General features: G+C 43.6%; 1 protein-coding gene across 1 annotated transcript in view; it reads left to right on the top strand.

Moving 5' to 3' along the window:
• The first annotated feature begins 6,483 nt into the window (after positions 1-6,483).
• CTTNBP2NL (CTTNBP2 N-terminal like) overlaps positions 6,484-19,224 on the top strand; it is a 43,178-nt gene continuing 30,437 nt past the window's right edge. The window contains exon 1 of the mRNA XM_083172790.1: positions 6,484-6,582. Coding sequence (XP_083028916.1) covers positions 6,484-6,582 — 99 coding nt within the window. The remainder of the gene's footprint in view (positions 6,583-19,224) is intronic.

Raw genomic sequence — 19,224 nt, 5'->3', positions numbered from 1 at the left:
TTATGTACAATCACTACCCTTTCTTTTTCTTATTTGCTGTTGGTATTATCATTTATTTGCATTGTGACAATATATTGCAAACAATTTTACAGTGTAAAAGAATCTATTGGTAAATATAACTTGGTCATTACTTTTGTTGATATAACCATAATGCATTAACCTCTGAGTGGTTAAAGCTAATCTTTATACTGCACAATCATTCATTATAATGGTTATAAAGTACCGGCCAATCCACTCCTAGCTGTCATTTTCCAGTCTGTAACCTGGTAGTTAGGAGCTGATTGGTTGGTACTTTATCAATCTACACTTGATCACAGTTCAAGGCTTAGTACATTTGGCCCAATATTCTCATTGGGGCAGATGTATCAATCTCCCCTTAACGGGTGAAATCTAACGTTTCCCACTTCTCCTGGCATAACGCTCAGGAGCAGGGACAGATTTCACCCTAATGTATCATTCTGTTGTTAGTGAGTAACGTTAATCATTAACTCACATCTTCTCCTTATTTGCCTTTTTTTTAACTTACATCCCCTTATGAGGCTGCCACCGCCGGTCTTCCTTAAGTAGCTGCCGCCGCTGGTCCACCTTATTGAGCTGCCACTGGTGATCACCCTGATGTAGCTGCCACCGCAGGTCCCCTTTCCTCTGGAGCAGAAGACCAGCGGTGGCAGCTACATCAGGGGAAAACGCAGCCGCAGCTACATAAGGGGGATCCGCGGCAGTGGCTCCATCAACGGGACACACTGTAGCTGCTTTGGCTGCCGCAGCTGTACCCTGTCCTTCCTGGCCTCTGTAGCTGCTCCCCCCCCCCCCCCCTCCCACTCCTGGCTGTGGCAGCTTCTCCATTGGCCTCTGCCTCCTGCCCACATCAGCACCTACCTACATCCTGCCACCGGCTTCAGCTCCACGTCCGCAGCTTGCCGCCCACCTCCCCCCCTTTGGACATTGCAGCGGCTGTGTTACCTTGGTCGTGGCAGCTGCTTCCCTGTCCCCATAGCAGCTGCTCTTTGTATCTGTCCCCCCTGGCCACGGAAGCTACTAGCCGTCACCCTGGCTGTAGCACCCCAGCTGCGGTAGCTGCTTTCCCTTCCCTCCCGGCGGTGGCAGCTGTTTCCTCTTCCACTGCCCGTGGCATTGCCTACCTGTGCCCCTGGGCACTGCAATTTTGGGCTGCTGCTTCCTACTAGCACTTGTCCATGGCAGCTGCCCCCCGTTGCCCTGGCCGTTGTAGCTGCTTTCCCTTCCCTTCCAGCGGTGGCTACATCTTTATCTTTAATGGTCAAAACCACCGCAATGCCAGCCCAGGGCTGGCGAACAGACCAGAGCTAGCTTTACGTCTAGGCAGGCAATAATACATTGCCTGAGACGTAAAAAGCAATAATCAAAACTAGGAGGACAGCACCTGAACGCTAAGCTCAGGGCTGCCTCCAGCAGATGTTAATGGCTCATTTGATACATTGCACAAGCAGTAAATAACACCCCTTTACTAGCGTTAGTGCAGAAAAAGCACTTAATGCTGCTTCATACATCTGCCCCATTGTTACCAATTGGAATAGGGTCTGGGTACCCTTTTGTATTCAATCTTGAATGCCTGTTAAGTGTTTCCTTCATTTTGAACTGGGTAGGTAGAACAACCTGTAGGTAATCAGGTAACCAAAATGTTAACTACAGTAGATGAGTGACCTCTAATTACACTTGTAAGAACAATGATGCATGGGTGTAAGGAGTCAGAGACTAAGAGTCCTATAACAGTACTGAGGTGGGGCTCCTACCAAACCCTGAAGGACAACTGGTGTGAAAAGCACCTTTATGTAATTTGAACTTCATAATCCAACTTATTACTGTGGTATGTGAGCTTATTCATTTTATGTGCTAAATTATATATCTTCTTACTTTCTTTTAGGGGAACACAATGAATCTTGAAAAGCTCAGCAAACCGGAATTGCTGACACTATTGAGCATTCTAGAAGGAGAACTAGAAGCCAGAGATCTTGTTATCGAGGCAATAAAGGTATGTTCTGTGTCACCAGTGGGGAACAATGTGGCTTATATATGAAGCAGCGATAAGAGAGGAGAAGTGAGCAATTGGAGAGTTTGCTTGTGGCAACCAAACAGCCGCTCTGTGTAATTTTATATTATGCAAATGATAGATGTTACTTCAGTGCCGATTGTTTGGCATGGGTCACTTCTCCAATCACCCCCCCCCCCCCCCCCCCTCCCGAATGATAATAATCTTGTTTCATTATTATTAAGCTGATTGGGGCACCTTGGGAAAATCTCTCAATTGAAAGGTAAACCTCCATAGTAGTGTATTTGTGCATGTTTCACTTTGACCCTCAGTGTTACATTAGAGCATTGCGTAGTATTCGGAGCTGCATTTTTCTGGAGCCAGAGACCGGTGGTAGATTCTGACATCATATACACATTATCAAGATACTACACTGACCAGATGCCATATCCCATCCCAAGGAAAGTCCTCCTGCACTGACAAATGGCAATACTCTCCTAATCCCAATGGTTCTTACTGGAATATGGTACTTACGGGTATGGTATAAGGCGTCAACAGTTGAGATTCCGATGGGTGTTTCTTCGGAAACCCGACTGACAGGAGCCGGACAGGGGGGCGAGCGCAATCAAGCCCCTTGCAGACTAGCTGCGCTTGCCACCTATTCTATTCTCCCTCTGGGGGTTGTGGACCCCCACAAAGAAAAAAAAAAAAGCCCTATAAGTCGTGATCCCAACTGTCAGCCTTGTAACAGTCGAGATTCCATTGTCAGACAAACGACCGTTGGTATCTCGACTGTCAGTGAGACATCCGGCACCTGTACTTTACTGGTTCAATAAATAACAAATAGTGGCTTCTTCCAAAGTGGTGTGTCCTATAGCTATAAGGACCTTGTTCTTATTTACGTCAAACAGACAGGAGTGGGAGGACTATTACATTCCTTTGAGTTTGTTCTTAATTATTGCTCCTCCTGATTTGTGCCACAAGACTGAGTTGGCCTTGATCTGTCATTTCGCTTACTTTTAAATCTATTTACTATTTGTCACGGTCTTTCCAGTTTCATTGCATTTCCTCTTGTGATTACCAAATTTCCTCCAGTCATTTCATGCTTGTAAACAATTTCCACCAGAACGATATCTGTTCCTGGAGTGATTTTATATGGAAGTTTGCCTAAAGAATCTCTGTTAAGTAAAATAAATAAGATATCACATTCTTATCTGGAATAAATGTATCTGCAGCTTTAACACTCATCAGTTTAAAATATTCCCATACGAAGGGGTCTATTTATGAAGCCTTGGATGGAGATAAAAAGGACAGAGATAAAGTGGCAGATGTATAGTGCTGCCATAGAACTTCCTGCATTGCTTCCTTACTGAGAATGAGGCAGGACAGTACACAGAAAAGATGCATTAACGCTTTCCCTGCTGTGGAGATTGGGCACTGACACCTTCAGCTGTCAAAAGCGATAGCTGCAGGTGTCTGATCGGTCAGCGCATATTTGCACCCTAGCTTTAAGGTGGCATCACTAATGTATGCGTCCATGCCATTTACCACATACTGTTGGTTAATACATGGGGCAAAGATTTATCAGAGCACATAACATGCACTGATCATCCCCACCCCCCATATCGATGTTTAATAAATTTACCCCATTGTGCCAACCGTCTCTTAAATGTCATGTTTTTTCAAACACAGCCTGTGACATGGCAGTTAGGAGCTGATCGACCAGTGCTTTATTTATTTAAGTCCACTTTATTGCCCTCCAAGGCTTAGTAAATAGACTTCTAAGGTTGTTCTGCCCCCACTGCTCTAAAACGAAGAACAAGCTTTAACATTTATACAAAGATGTTCTCTTGTCCTAGTCTAACAGGTTGTAATGATGTGATAGCTTGGGGAAAGCCCAACATCTCCGGGAGTGCTGGGCATGCCACCAGTGTGATTTTAAAGGGGCCTACCCTCCTAGTCACACACCCCATCCTCAAGAGGTCACACCCTTGACTGCACACGCAGTTTTGTCTCCCATAATAGTCAGTGCCCTGCCCAAACAGAACCCTAGTATGAACATTAGAATCAGGGTTGGTTTTATTTTAGGATTACATTTAAATATAAAGTGCACCTCCGACCTATGCAAAGCAGGGGGATCTATATTCTCTTCATCAGCCTAAAAGCCACACAAAACAGCCACCTCCACTCTTTGTAGGCAACAGGTGCTCCAAGGGCCTGGTGAACGGCCTAGGGCTGAAAATGTTGTACGGATCTATAATGAGAATGGTAGGAGCTGTAACCAGTGTTGTGTAGTGTGTACACCCTTATACTATCAGACCCAGTGTCTCAAAAAAGAAATAAAAATAGAACAATTGCAGAATTTTGTAAAAAAAAATCTTGATATACCATTTTAGCATTTATGACTGATCATGTGGCCAGCTAGGTGTCCTGTTATCGTCATAATGCCATACTACTGGGTCAATATTTATGTGGAGGCCTGGAGCTGGAGCTCCATCCATTCCATTGTTAATCTGGCCCTGGGCACTGTCTTTTTGGCTTTTAGTGGCTACTGGGGCTCTTGTGGAGTTTAGGCTGCTGAGTGGCAGCTGATGGTGGCGGACAGCTGGCTAGGTAGAGGGCTGTTCTGTCTGCAGGTGCTGGAGAGGTGAGGGCTAGAGTAAGAAGGGTGGACAGCTTTGGACAGTGACAGTCAGTTGTGTAGAGGGGGTCAGACTTTCTATGGTAACCAGCAGCTGGGGTGAGCTTACTGGGACCTGTCAGTTAGGATTGGCAGGCAATGTGCATCAATCTCTCTCAAAGGCTCAGGCTCAGGGATCAGTCACTGCTACTCTGCTCTTCAGTACGCTAGGGCCCCTGAATGCACAGACACCCCACCCCAGTCAGAGACAAATTCTACTGGCCGACATCCTCAGTCCTCAGCATTGCTGTCTGGAAACATCCACCACCTCTAAACAAGGAACTTCCCAACCACTGCACAAGCCCCTTGCTACTTGCCCTGCATGCAAGGGGGCATCATCTTCAATCATATCAAAAGCTTCAAGAGTACCAGAACTACCCTCATACTACTGACAGGCACGGTGACGTAGTGTCTGTGCCGTGTCAGGGAACCCATCATTGTGGGTTCAAGACTTATCCCTAATACCCTGCTCGAAATGCTGCCTGGGAGTGCAGCAAGCACTGGCCTGTCATTTGACCATTCAGGTATAAAGTAATAGTTATTAATTGAAAAAGTAATAGTCATATATTAAAATAAATATGAGAAAAGGAAAATGTTTGTTTTAAAACTGTAGTGGGTGTCAAACATGTGACTCCCATATGAAACATTGCAACATATTAGCCCACAAGCCCATCATGACTTCATGAGTCCAGTGGTAATTTTTATCTATTAGTCCAGTGGTTCCCAAACTTTCTTGAATCACGGCACCCTATCGTCTTAGCATTTTTTATGGCAATCCTAGGATAACATAATTTTTATGATAAATTTGGAATTTATTTTAAATCAAGTAAATTGTGCCGTCTTCCCCATTGGGGTGACCCCTAGAATCCTTGGGCCCCTGGGCACCTGCCTATTAAGCCCAATGGGAAAGAAGGCACTGCCTTGGATCTCATAGCAACATGCAATTAAATTGACGGGAGAAGCACCCGCAGGCCTCCTTACGATGTGTTCAGCGACCTTCCGTCCCTGCTGCACATGATGTGTCCCACAAACCATGTAAACGTACACAAATACATTGATATGTTTTCTGTGCAGGTAAATATATATCTTTGCATGTATTTTTGCACTGCAATTTAGATTTCTGTTTAAACACACCTTACCCAAATCTAAATATCTCTGCACATGTTACATCTGCTCCATCTGCAGTGCAGCATGGTATTGCCCATTTTCTTGTTTTTTGCTTTACTTACAAACATGTATCAGTCCCTTTGTTCTATATAAGTGCAATGCACAGAATCTTTTAGTGCCACTTTGACAAGGAACTTTACAGCCATACTAAGGCCAAAATATGCTTAAATGGCAGTTCTATTTTACAGGGCATGTTGCTATGGGCAACCAATCAGAATCTACTTATTTAGCACCTTCTAGAAAATAATAGATTGTACCTGATTGGTTGCCCATCGCAACATCCCATGTGAAATAGAACTCCCTTTGTAGTAAATTTCCCCCTAAGTGCTCATGGGGAACCTGCTACTTTCTTGTTTTTAAAATATTTCTTCTATAGATGGGAACGTTGGATATAACCCTATTTTGTCTGACTGAGTGACTGTATTAAGATGTCTGGGCATCTCCAGCTGTGAAGGAAATTGATTGGCTTACTAGGTAATGGCCATTAAACGGTTCCTACACTATTGCATTTTTCTTTCCTCCACCCCTCTGTTACATGTCCCAAACACCGAGCTGTTCAATCAAAGCAGGTGCCCAGTGGCCGAACAATTGTTCCACTGCTAAAATACAATAGTAAAGAATAATGACAATGAATCTTGAAAAGCTCAGCAAACCGGAATTGCTGACACTATTGAGCATTCTAGAAGGAGAACTAGAAGCCAGAGATCTTGTTATCGAGGCAATAAAGGTATGTTCTGTGTCACCAGTGGGGAACAATGTGGCTTATATATGAAGCAGCGATAAGAGAGGAGAAGTGAGCAATTGGAGAGTTTGCTTGTGGCAACCAAACAGCCGCTCTGTGTAATTTTATATTATGCAAATGATAGATGTTACTTCAGTGCCGATTGTTTGGCATGGGTCACTTCTCCAATCACCCCCCCCCCCCCCTCCCGAATGATAATAATCTTGTTTCATTATTATTAAGCTGATTGGGGCACCTTGGGAAAATCTCTCAATTGAAAGGTAAACCTCCATAGTAGTGTATTTGTGCATGTTTCACTTTGACCCTCAGTGTTACATTAGAGCATTGCGTAGTATTCGGAGCTGCATTTTTCTGGAGCCAGAGACCGGTGGTAGATTCTGACATCATATACACATTATCAAGATACTACACTGACCAGATGCCATATCCCATCCCAAGGAAAGTCCTCCTGCACTGACAAATGGCAATACTCTCCTAATCCCAATGGTTCTTACTGGAATATGGTACTTACGGGTATGGTATAAGGCGTCAACAGTTGAGATTCCGATGGGTGTTTCTTCGGAAACCCGACTGACAGGAGCCGGACAGGGGGGCGAGCGCAATCAAGCCCCTTGCAGACTAGCTGCGCTTGCCACCTATTCTATTCTCCCTCTGGGGGTTGTGGACCCCCACAAAGAAAAAAAAAAAAGCCCTATAAGTCGTGATCCCAACTGTCAGCCTTGTAACAGTCGAGATTCCATTGTCAGACAAACGACCGTTGGTATCTCGACTGTCAGTGAGACATCCGGCACCTGTACTTTACTGGTTCAATAAATAACAAATAGTGGCTTCTTCCAAAGTGGTGTGTCCTATAGCTATAAGGACCTTGTTCTTATTTACGTCAAACAGACAGGAGTGGGAGGACTATTACATTCCTTTGAGTTTGTTCTTAATTATTGCTCCTCCTGATTTGTGCCACAAGACTGAGTTGGCCTTGATCTGTCATTTCGCTTACTTTTAAATCTATTTACTATTTGTCACGGTCTTTCCAGTTTCATTGCATTTCCTCTTGTGATTACCAAATTTCCTCCAGTCATTTCATGCTTGTAAACAATTTCCACCAGAACGATATCTGTTCCTGGAGTGATTTTATATGGAAGTTTGCCTAAAGAATCTCTGTTAAGTAAAATAAATAAGATATCACATTCTTATCTGGAATAAATGTATCTGCAGCTTTAACACTCATCAGTTTAAAATATTCCCATACGAAGGGGTCTATTTATGAAGCCTTGGATGGAGATAAAAAGGACAGAGATAAAGTGGCAGATGTATAGTGCTGCCATAGAACTTCCTGCATTGCTTCCTTACTGAGAATGAGGCAGGACAGTACACAGAAAAGATGCATTAACGCTTTCCCTGCTGTGGAGATTGGGCACTGACACCTTCAGCTGTCAAAAGCGATAGCTGCAGGTGTCTGATCGGTCAGCGCATATTTGCACCCTAGCTTTAAGGTGGCATCACTAATGTATGCGTCCATGCCATTTACCACATACTGTTGGTTAATACATGGGGCAAAGATTTATCAGAGCACATAACATGCACTGATCATCCCCACCCCCCATATCGATGTTTAATAAATTTACCCCATTGTGCCAACCGTCTCTTAAATGTCATGTTTTTTCAAACACAGCCTGTGACATGGCAGTTAGGAGCTGATCGACCAGTGCTTTATTTATTTAAGTCCACTTTATTGCCCTCCAAGGCTTAGTAAATAGACTTCTAAGGTTGTTCTGCCCCCACTGCTCTAAAACGAAGAACAAGCTTTAACATTTATACAAAGATGTTCTCTTGTCCTAGTCTAACAGGTTGTAATGATGTGATAGCTTGGGGGAAGCCCAACATCTCCGGGAGTGCTGGGCATGCCACCAGTGTGATTTTAAAGGGGCCTACCCTCCTAGTCACACACCCCATCCTCAAGAGGTCACACCCTTGACTGCACACGCAGTTTTGTCTCCCATAATAGTCAGTGCCCTGCCCAAACAGAACCCTAGTATGAACATTAGAATCAGGGTTGGTTTTATTTTAGGATTACATTTAAATATAAAGTGCACCTCCGACCTATGCAAAGCAGGGGGATCTATATTCTCTTCATCAGCCTAAAAGCCACACAAAACAGCCACCTCCACTCTTTGTAGGCAACAGGTGCTCCAAGGGCCTGGTGAACGGCCTAGGGCTGAAAATGTTGTACGGATCTATAATGAGAATGGTAGGAGCTGTAACCAGTGTTGTGTAGTGTGTACACCCTTATACTATCAGACCCAGTGTCTCAAAAAAGAAATAAAAATAGAACAATTGCAGAATTTTGTAAAAAAAAATCTTGATATACCATTTTAGCATTTATGACTGATCATGTGGCCAGCTAGGTGTCCTGTTATCGTCATAATGCCATACTACTGGGTCAATATTTATGTGGAGGCCTGGAGCTGGAGCTCCATCCATTCCATTGTTAATCTGGCCCTGGGCACTGTCTTTTTGGCTTTTAGTGGCTACTGGGGCTCTTGTGGAGTTTAGGCTGCTGAGTGGCAGCTGATGGTGGCGGACAGCTGGCTAGGTAGAGGGCTGTTCTGTCTGCAGGTGCTGGAGAGGTGAGGGCTAGAGTAAGAAGGGTGGACAGCTTTGGACAGTGACAGTCAGTTGTGTAGAGGGGGTCAGACTTTCTATGGTAACCAGCAGCTGGGGTGAGCTACTGGGACCTGTCAGTTAGGATTGGCAGGCAATGTGCATCAATCTCTCTCAAAGGCTCAGGCTCAGGGATCAGTCACTGCTACTCTGCTCTTCAGTACGCTAGGGCCCCTGAATGCACAGACACCCCACCCCAGTCAGAGACAAATTCTACTGGCCGACATCCTCAGTCCTCAGCATTGCTGTCTGGAAACATCCACCACCTCTAAACAAGGAACTTCCCAACCACTGCACAAGCCCCTTGCTACTTGCCCTGCATGCAAGGGGGCATCATCTTCAATCATATCAAAAGCTTCAAGAGTACCAGAACTACCCTCATACTACTGACAGGCACGGTGACGTAGTGTCTGTGCCGTGTCAGGGAACCCATCATTGTGGGTTCAAGACTTATCCCTAATACCCTGCTCGAAATGCTGCCTGGGAGTGCAGCAAGCACTGGCCTGTCATTTGACCATTCAGGTATAAAGTAATAGTTATTAATTGAAAAAGTAATAGTCATATATTAAAATAAATATGAGAAAAGGAAAATGTTTGTTTTAAAACTGTAGTGGGTGTCAAACATGTGACTCCCATATGAAACATTGCAACATATTAGCCCACAAGCCCATCATGACTTCATGAGTCCAGTGGTAATTTTTATCTATTAGTCCAGTGGTTCCCAAACTTTCTTGAATCACGGCACCCTATCGTCTTAGCATTTTTTATGGCAATCCTAGGATAACATAATTTTTATGATAAATTTGGAATTTATTTTAAATCAAGTAAATTGTGCCGTCTTCCCCATTGGGGTGACCCCTAGAATCCTTGGGCCCCTGGGCACCTGCCTATTAAGCCCAATGGGAAAGAAGGCACTGCCTTGGATCTCATAGCAACATGCAATTAAATTGACGGGAGAAGCACCCGCAGGCCTCCTTACGATGTGTTCAGCGACCTTCCGTCCCTGCTGCACATGATGTGTCCCACAAACCATGTAAACGTACACAAATACATTGATATGTTTTCTGTGCAGGTAAATATATCTATCTTTGCATGTAGCCCAGAAATGCTTTATTTTTGCACTGCAATTTAGATTTCTGTTTAAACACACCTTACCCAAATCTAAATATCTCTGCACATGTTACATCTGCTCCATCTGCAGTGCAGCATGGTATTGCCCATTTTCTTGTTTTTTGCTTTACTTACAAACATGTATCAGTCCCTTTGTTCTATATAAGTGCAATGCACAGAATCTTTTAGTGCCACTTTGACAAGGAACTTTACAGCCATACTAAGGCCAAAATATGCTTAAATGGCAGTTCTATTTTACAGGGCATGTTGCTATGGGCAACCAATCAGAATCTACTTATTTAGCACCTTCTAGAAAATAATAGATTGTACCTGATTGGTTGCCCATCGCAACATCCCATGTGAAATAGAACTCCCTTTGTAGTAAATTTCCCCCTAAGTGCTCATGGGGAACCTGCTACTTTCTTGTTTTTAAAATATTTCTTCTGACTGAGTGACTGTATTAAGATGTCTGGGCATCTCCAGCTGTGAAGGAAATTGATTGGCTTACTAGGTAATGGCCATTAAACGGTTCCTACACTATTGCATTTTTCTTTCCTCCACCCCTCTGTTACATGTCCCAAACACCGAGCTGTTCAATAAAAGCAGGTGCCCAGTGGCCGAACAATTGTTCCACTGCGTTTGACATCGACATTGGGTCTGATTTAGAGGTACATGCGGAGTCAATCACACAATTATTATTTATTAAGATATTTATTAGATATTTATTTATTAGATAACACAAGATAACTACGACCCACAAGATCCAATATATATATACATATACCGGTATCAGTGCTTTATTTGTTTTCTTAGTTTGCATCCTAGTGAGACTAACCGATCCACATGTTATCTGCACGCTATTCAAGGATTTCACTTCCCAATATGGCTATTTGCAGAATCGCAGCCAAGCTTTGAGCTCTTCAGCAGGACGGAGAAATGCTTGTGTGCCAAGATTAAACCTCTGAGCTGATTTAAATGCCTTAATAAGGGCTCAGAGCAGTAAATATTTAAATGCATTTGTTAGAAACAGAGTTTGTTTTCATCCTGTGTTGTGATCAGCCGCAGTGGCCCATAAGTTAGTATTGCCTGAGCCGTTTCCGTGGCAGCTGCTGTTAGTTGAGTACTTTACATTTGTATCTCTTGGGCTCTAAAGATTGGTTTGAAATTAGGCTCATGCAAATCCTTTAGATCTCTATAGGCTAACGCTGCCTGATTTATATTAAACTAAATTAAATTACACAAGTATCTACTTCTATCCCACTTCTATGGACTTATTCCAGTGGTGTAATAATTCAGAAATAATTACTGATGCTGTTAATTCTTTTTTTTTCTTGCTGTTTCTATTTAATTGCTGATTGAACAATGTCCCCTGTGGTCCAAATGCTAATGTTCTGCTTCATATTTTGGCTCTGAATTTGAGCAAAATTATGTATAGTGAAGGGGATTTAAATCTATTCAACATAGTTACTGCTACTGTGCTAATTTTTCGGTGTACACCTCCTAGCTAATGGGCAACAAGAAGGCATCACTTGAATACTATTTTGCCATATCTGAAGAAGTCATTTTTCACCCATTAAGGCAGGCAAGTCCAAACTATGGCCCTCCAGCTGTTGTGAACCTACAAATCCCACAGTTTTGCTATTAGGGAATGCTAAAACTATGGCAAGGCATGCTGGGATGTGTAGTTTCACAACAGCTGGAGGGCCACAGTTTGGACATGCCTGCTTTAAGGGGTGTACTTGGCCAATCAGGCTTTCACCCTGCAATACCCATGTTGGTGCGACATCATTCATAGTGTGTCATGGTTATTGTGAACACGGTGAATTAGTTTTGCGGTTGTTATTGTGCAAGGAGGATGCATACACATCCATATAATTAAATTATTTGAAAATATATAGACCTTGCGCTGTAATAAGTTTTGAATCACATATAGACAGCACTAATTTAGTAAGAACATGACAGACATCACTGTCAGTGTAAGGGGGGTACACACCAGAACGATTAGGGCTCAATTCCATCAATCTGGATCCAATTCCGACCGATTGCATGCAGATTGTATGTAGATTGGGCATGTTTACATCCAATTCCGATCCAATTCCAATCCAATGCGCGTCCCCGCAGTCGTTATACAGATCCTACCTGCTTCTGGTAGGTTCTCTAAAAGATCCATTCAACTGGATACAGACTCAGATCGGATTGGGATCAGATTGGATGCAGATTGTTAGCAGATCGTGTGCTCCAACAGATCGTGCGACCATCACACAATCTGTTAACGATCTACTAACAATCAGGATCGTTCTGGTGTGTACGGGGCCTTAGTCAGTATTTCCTTCTCCTAGCTTTCCCGGTATTCATCCTTCCTTTCTCAGCTAACCTCTTACCCCATCTGTATTTTTTATAATACAGTAATTCTCTCTACATTTAGGTTTATGGCTCTCTACCTATTAATATGTATTCTTATAGTAGACATTTCTGGCCTGGGTAATTATTTGCTTTGTGTTTTTTATTTTTTTTTAACGGTTAGCATAAATGTCTGCTTCTACTTACAACTTATTGATACAGCGTGCATAAGTCAGAGAAATTCTATGTGAAGTAAAAAAAAAAAAAACACACCTTTATAGACTACCAATATTCTGGACTTTACTGTGCTCTCTTGGTAGCTACTCCACTCCCTCATAACCCTTCACATTGCAAGTCTGGGTCGGACCTGGGACCTCGATCCCAGGTCCAGTACTTTCACATTAATCCTTGGTTGGCCCAGTATACAGAGTGCAACCCGGGTTTAACCCTTCTTATAAGCTGGGTTGAATTGCTTATTCAGTTGACCCAGGTTATAAGCTTTGGTGCTTTCACACCGCACCTCGACCCAGGTCAACACGTCAACCTGGCAATAACCTGGGACCAAGGTGTGGTGTGAAAATGGTATAAATGATTTAACTCCTGTTCAATTTGACAGCATGAAGGAGGGGGAGAGAACCAAGCTGATAGCAGTGCCTTTACACAATCACCAGGCTGTTCATACGACACATACAGCACTACCATTTTGCCACCAGTTGGGCAATTTGATGCACCAACTGCATCATCCTTGGTACTGCCCAGAGTAAGTCAATGACTAAATAAATGCAGTATGTTGTATATAGTGGTGTTTTTATGATTTGGAAAGGGGCAGCAGATCTGGAACTTTCTGATTACCCTGTTCTCTACAATTTAGAGTTGAAGGGGTTTAACTCTGGAAGTTCTATTAAAGATGGGATGTTGCCCATAGCAACCAACCAGTATTTACTCCTTTATTTAGCAGCACCTTCTATGCAGCTAGTGTTATTGCTACATTAGGCCACAGCCTTCTTATGGAAATAAGCACATTTATTTTTTGTCAAGCAAACCAAATGAAAGTTACAGGTTGTATAAGGTAAGGTCTATGTATAGTGTAATTAATCACTGTGCTTTTATGAGAAAGCAGTTTTTCTTTTCTTTTTTTTTTAAGTCTTTTTCAGTAAAAGTATTGATATGTAATTGTATATTTGTAAGTAAACCTATTTATTGGGTTTATCACAATTCGTTTAATAACATTGGAAGTCGCTGGCTTCTGGTGATGCAGTAGTTAAATCCTCTCTTGTTCCTGTGTTTTTATTTTTCTCTTGATTTTTAGAAAACCCCATCAGCAGGCCAGGAAGGAGGGTGGGTTGGGCTGAACCAGCCACAGGATAGGAAGTGTTTAGTGTGTGAGGCAGTGATTTCATCAGCATCTGGAGCTGTGGCCGGCAGCAGAAGTGACAGACCGCCAGGGAAAAACCACAAAGACCAGTTCAGCAAAACTGAGATTTCTTTGTCTGGCTTTTCCATGCAATATAGCCAAACATGGACCTTCTAAATGTCGTCTAAGGGTTTCTTTGTGCATGAGTTCCTACTGGATACTTTAGTCATTATACAAGATAATTTCAGCATGTTATATAGTGATGTATATTCTGTTACATACATCATTTCTCCTTATGGTGACATTGTTCAAGGAAGTTAGAAAGGTTTATGCACTTCTATAGTAGTCTCTGATGTTGTCCCATCTTATGCATTTATTTTCTGTATTTGTACCCATCTAGTCCCCTTGTATTCTGTTTTTGCCTCTTCAATGAGGAAAACTAAGCTTCTAAGAAACCCTTTTAAAGCTTTTAATATTTTTTTGCAAACATTGGGGCAGATGTATTAAGCTTTAACAAGAGATAAATACAAGGGTGATAAAGAGAGATAAACGTCCAGCCAATCAGCTGCCAACTGCCATGTTACAGGCTGTGTTTGAAAAAAGTCAGTAAGATGCTGATTGGCTGGACGTTTATCTCTCCTTACCACCCTTGTATTTATCTCTTGTTAAGGCTTAATACATCTGCCCCAGTAAGAGGTGTATTTTCAATTCCACCGTGAGGGGGGTTTGTACGGCAAGGATGGCTTATTTTTGGTGAGAAAAAGCCATCCTTGTCATCCAACCCCCTCGCCATATTCAATGTTTTCCCCTTAACCGGAGAGGTTTGCCACAAATGCAGCGAATCCGCTGCATTTTGTGGTGAGTCCTGCTGTTTTAATGGGCACACTCACCCTTTCCACCTTGCTGAAAAGAACCAACGAGGTGGAAAGGGCGAGTGAATTGGAGGCAGTTGAATACTCTGACGGCGAGTTATCGTCACCGCTCAGTCAGAGCATTGAATTCCACCATATGAGCAGTCATCTCCATATTATTAGACTCCCTTATTTAAGTATGAATCTTCACATGTCCTTATTTACACTTAATATGTCTGGGTACAATGAAAATGTTTTGTGCAAAAGAAACTCCCTCATCCACCTAATTGAATGGCCATTTCTGATGATGGTTATTTAAGCAGCATGTGAGGTTGTCCCATGGACATTGACGGGACATGTAATTCCCCTTTTCCACTAGCCTAAATATCCTGGGTTTTTGCACGGGAGTGTGCCAAAACCCGTGATCTCAGGCAGAGCAAACATTCCCAGTAAAAATGACCCAGGTCGTTAGACCCGGCATTTCAACCCATGTAGTGAGCAGGTTTAAACGCTGGTTCAACCTATCTAACTGTTCACTGCTGTGCAATAGCCTGTGCTTGAGCCGGCTCAGGACTCGTCTCCGATGACGTCACCCACCCAGAATTAGGTCGGATGGGGACTTTAGTTGGAAAGGGGTTACAAGCTGGGTTGGAGCACAAGTACAAAGTCCCAGGTGCAATCCTGCTTGTAGGTGGAAAAAAAGGGTATACGGTAGTCTAATGGACAATGAAGGGGCATAATGAATGCATTGAACACCGCATGTGGAGGATTAAAGATGAAGAGGGTAAATATATACTATATAACAGGACTTTAGTGCCCCAATTCATAAAATGCTGTGCAGCAGCATCACATTGTGTCCAAAATGTTGACCATAAAAAAATTAATTTGCAAATAAAATCATAGAGTGAACACTACACAAACACTACATATTACAATCTGGTCCTGCTGGCTTGCAAAGGTTCTTAATGGGCTATATTACTCTGTAGCAGCATGTTGGCCCTGGCTCAGTAGGTTGTGTGAGAGTAGAAAGACTACATATGGAGTGCCAACTGTTTAGCGTTGGGAGGTAATTGGATAGTATAACTTATGGAGGTTATGGGGGGTAGTCAATGTCAGGGGCACGGCTGTCGAGCAAGCTCGACAGCCGTGCCCCTGTCCCGTTCTTGCTTTGCTCGACTGCAGCTCGGCGGTCGGGATTCAATGTCCCGGCCGCCGAGCGGCGAGAAGGGGGCGTGGCCGCGTGTTGAGGACGGAAAGAGACGAGCTCCGGCCGGGAGCTCGCCTATCTCCAGCTTTTCTAGGCAGAACGAGCGTTGGGCTCGTTCTGCAGAGAAGCCCTGTTCAATGCTGTCAGTGAAGACATCATTGAATAGGGCCCCGCAGCCATCTCCCCCGTTGGGAGATTGATGCTGAAGCACGACAAGGAATGAATACCCCCCTATGTATGTAGCTGGGATAGGACAATGAGCCTAATTCAGACCTGATCGCTCATCTGCAAACTTGCATATAACTGCAAGTACATAGCCACTTCCAACACAGAAAGTGAACCTGCCACATTGAAGTCTGTGAGAGAATTGTGACTGGATCGCTATTACCTGCACATCTATACGCAATTCACAAACCATCAAATAATATTTTCAGTCTGTACAAATGTGTGTCTGACCCTTCCACATCTCTGTGACAGGGACAGGCTAATTGAAGCCTGTGCTGACATCACAGACCCCCTTTAAAACACTTGGGCACGCCTGCTTTTTTCCTGACACTCCCAAATTATGGCAGGTGTCCATCCTCCAAACACCGACTTCCTGTCAGTCAAATTGTATAAATGCATTTAGATATTTTTGCTATTTTTGACTCTTATTTTGGCTCATGCATGCTTGCAACAATCCGTGCACATGTGCAGTCATTCGATAATCGATAGGGTTTTGGATTTGCACAATACAGATCAACTTTAAATCAGGCTCAGTGTCCTAAAAGGATTAGTATGAGAGAGGTCCACAGAGTCAAATACAGAAGTCAGGAGAATTAAAAGTCAGAAATTGCCTTTAAATTTATCAGTGGTCAAAGCTCTGACCACCTTAATTAGTCAGTGCTGTCTCTGTGAGCGCTTTTAATAAAAGCCAGACTCATTCGTGTCCAATAGGTTGTGTGACATGAGTGAAGACAAGCCTCTCAAGAAGCCCTGGGGGGACAGGGACAGAAACATGACAGTTTGGTTCTGAATTATACATTTTATTTTTGGAATGCAGTAAAACTAATTTATTGTAAATTATTTTATTTGTCAGAATGAGCATTCAAACTTTTTGTTGCTAGGGAAGTATACTAATAAATTTGCCTTTCTGTACATCCACACTTTTTTGTCTCTGTGATCATTTTGTGACTAACAGATATGTCATGAGCTTAGAAAGAAAAGTCACACTGATGGTAAGCATCTCTATAATGAGGAGATTCACTTCTGTAGGTTCTTGCAGAAATGTTACACTGACTGACGGCTTGATGTATTACTGCATTATTTAAACCTCTTCTTACCATATGTGTGTGGGAGGAAATATATCTATTAATAGAATAGGTGATTTAAAGAGGCTGTAGATTGATCAGCTGAGCTAGGGATTGGATACAACACAGTAATAGAAGATACTGGTATCTATAGATTCTGAGCCTCTTGGTCCTTTCAAGTCACTTATACCCGTTTCATGCTGCAAATGTCAGATCACATCCGGGATTTTGACACAGGTCTGTCTGACCTGGGTTGACACAACAAATAGCCCGGGTTGCTTTAGCGGTCTGAAAGGGATTTTAATCTAATTTACAAAGTGAGACAAAGTGGTGAACAAAAGCTTTAATTTAGTGCAAATTAAACTCTGGTACTTGTCTATTTTGGCGGCGCCCATCGCATCGCATACCATAACGCATACGATGGTATGCGATGCGACGCGATATCGTACGATAGTGCACGATGGCATACAATTTTGAAATTGTATGCCATTGTACATGGCATACGATGCGATGCGATTAAACATTGTATAAGCACCCTAATGGGTGCTTATACAATGTAAAGCACCCAAATGGGTGCTTACAATGTTAAATGCACCCCCACGCCACCCCTCCACTATCAACGTGAACCCGAAGCGTGGCGAGCGCAGTGGTACGCGTCCTACGACCTTTTCATACCCCCACTATCCACGTCGGCGTGGAGTTGAGAACAGAATAGTGTGTCGAGCGCAGCGAGCCACCGAGCCCAAAGCGTGGCGAGCCTGTGAAGCCCGCGAAGGGACGCGTTTACCTGTGAAGGTATCCGCTTCCGCTCGCCACGCTTCGGGCTCGGTGGCTCGCTGCACTCGCCACACTATTCTATTCTCAACTCCACGCCGACGTGGATAGTGGGGGTATGAAAAGGTCGTAGGACGCGTACCGACGCCCCTCGCGGGCTCGCTGCGCTCGCCACGCTTCGGGTTCACGTTTATAGTGGGGGGGGTGGTGTGGGGGTGCATTTAACATTGTAAGCACCCATTAGGGTGCTCAAAAGCACCCTTTAGGGTGCCTATACGATTTTTAATCGTATAGGGGGGCAAAATCGCGTTGCATCGTATGCCATCGGGTGCATGGCATGCGATGCGATCCGTTCATCGTACAACGGACATCGGGGGCGCCGCCAAAATACACAAGTACCTAAACTCTTTTATAACTTTTGTCTTACTTTTACAGATGGAGCAGCTCCCATCGGAGATTGCTCATGGCGATAGAATCGCCATCCAACGCCAGGCAACGGAGGGGGAGCATGAGGAGCTTCCACGTTCCTTCAGAGCCCTTAACCACCGGGCCCCTGCACCTCCTGGCATCCCCACTGTCTCACTCCCACTCCCTTACCATCTCCCTGAAGCGGAGATGGGCAGACAAACTGCTCCCCGATGCCGTGCTGACGGGGACGCGCATGTGTGTGAGACGCTAGCGTGTCCCCGTCAGATGGAGCCTCTCCACCAGCTCGGGGCATCTGATGATTCCCTGAGCTGGCTAAGAGGCACTACATCTGTATATCACAACCCTAATTGTTGTTATAAAGGCACTTCCTGTTCTCCTTGCAGCCTATACCTGTATGTAATATTTTTTTTTATTTCAGCATTTTTGTTCTTCTCAGTTTCATAGAAATTCCTAATGCATTAACCTTGAACTTTGTATCAACTTAAATGGCAATTTAAACTTAGGCACCAAAATGGTGATGCACTGTTTATTCACATTGACACTTTATACATGCCCATACTGACAGTCATGTCGGTATTTGCATAGTGAGGGATTAGTAGTCATACATGTAAAAAT

The sequence above is a fragment of the Crinia signifera genome, chromosome 2 (genome assembly GCF_055691185.1).
Source record: "Crinia signifera chromosome 2, ASM5569118v1, whole genome shotgun sequence".
In the NCBI taxonomy this organism is placed as follows: domain Eukaryota; kingdom Metazoa; phylum Chordata; class Amphibia; order Anura; family Myobatrachidae; genus Crinia; species Crinia signifera.
The sequence above is the reverse complement of the archived record's forward strand: the minus strand, read 5'-3'. Positions and strand labels throughout refer to the sequence as shown.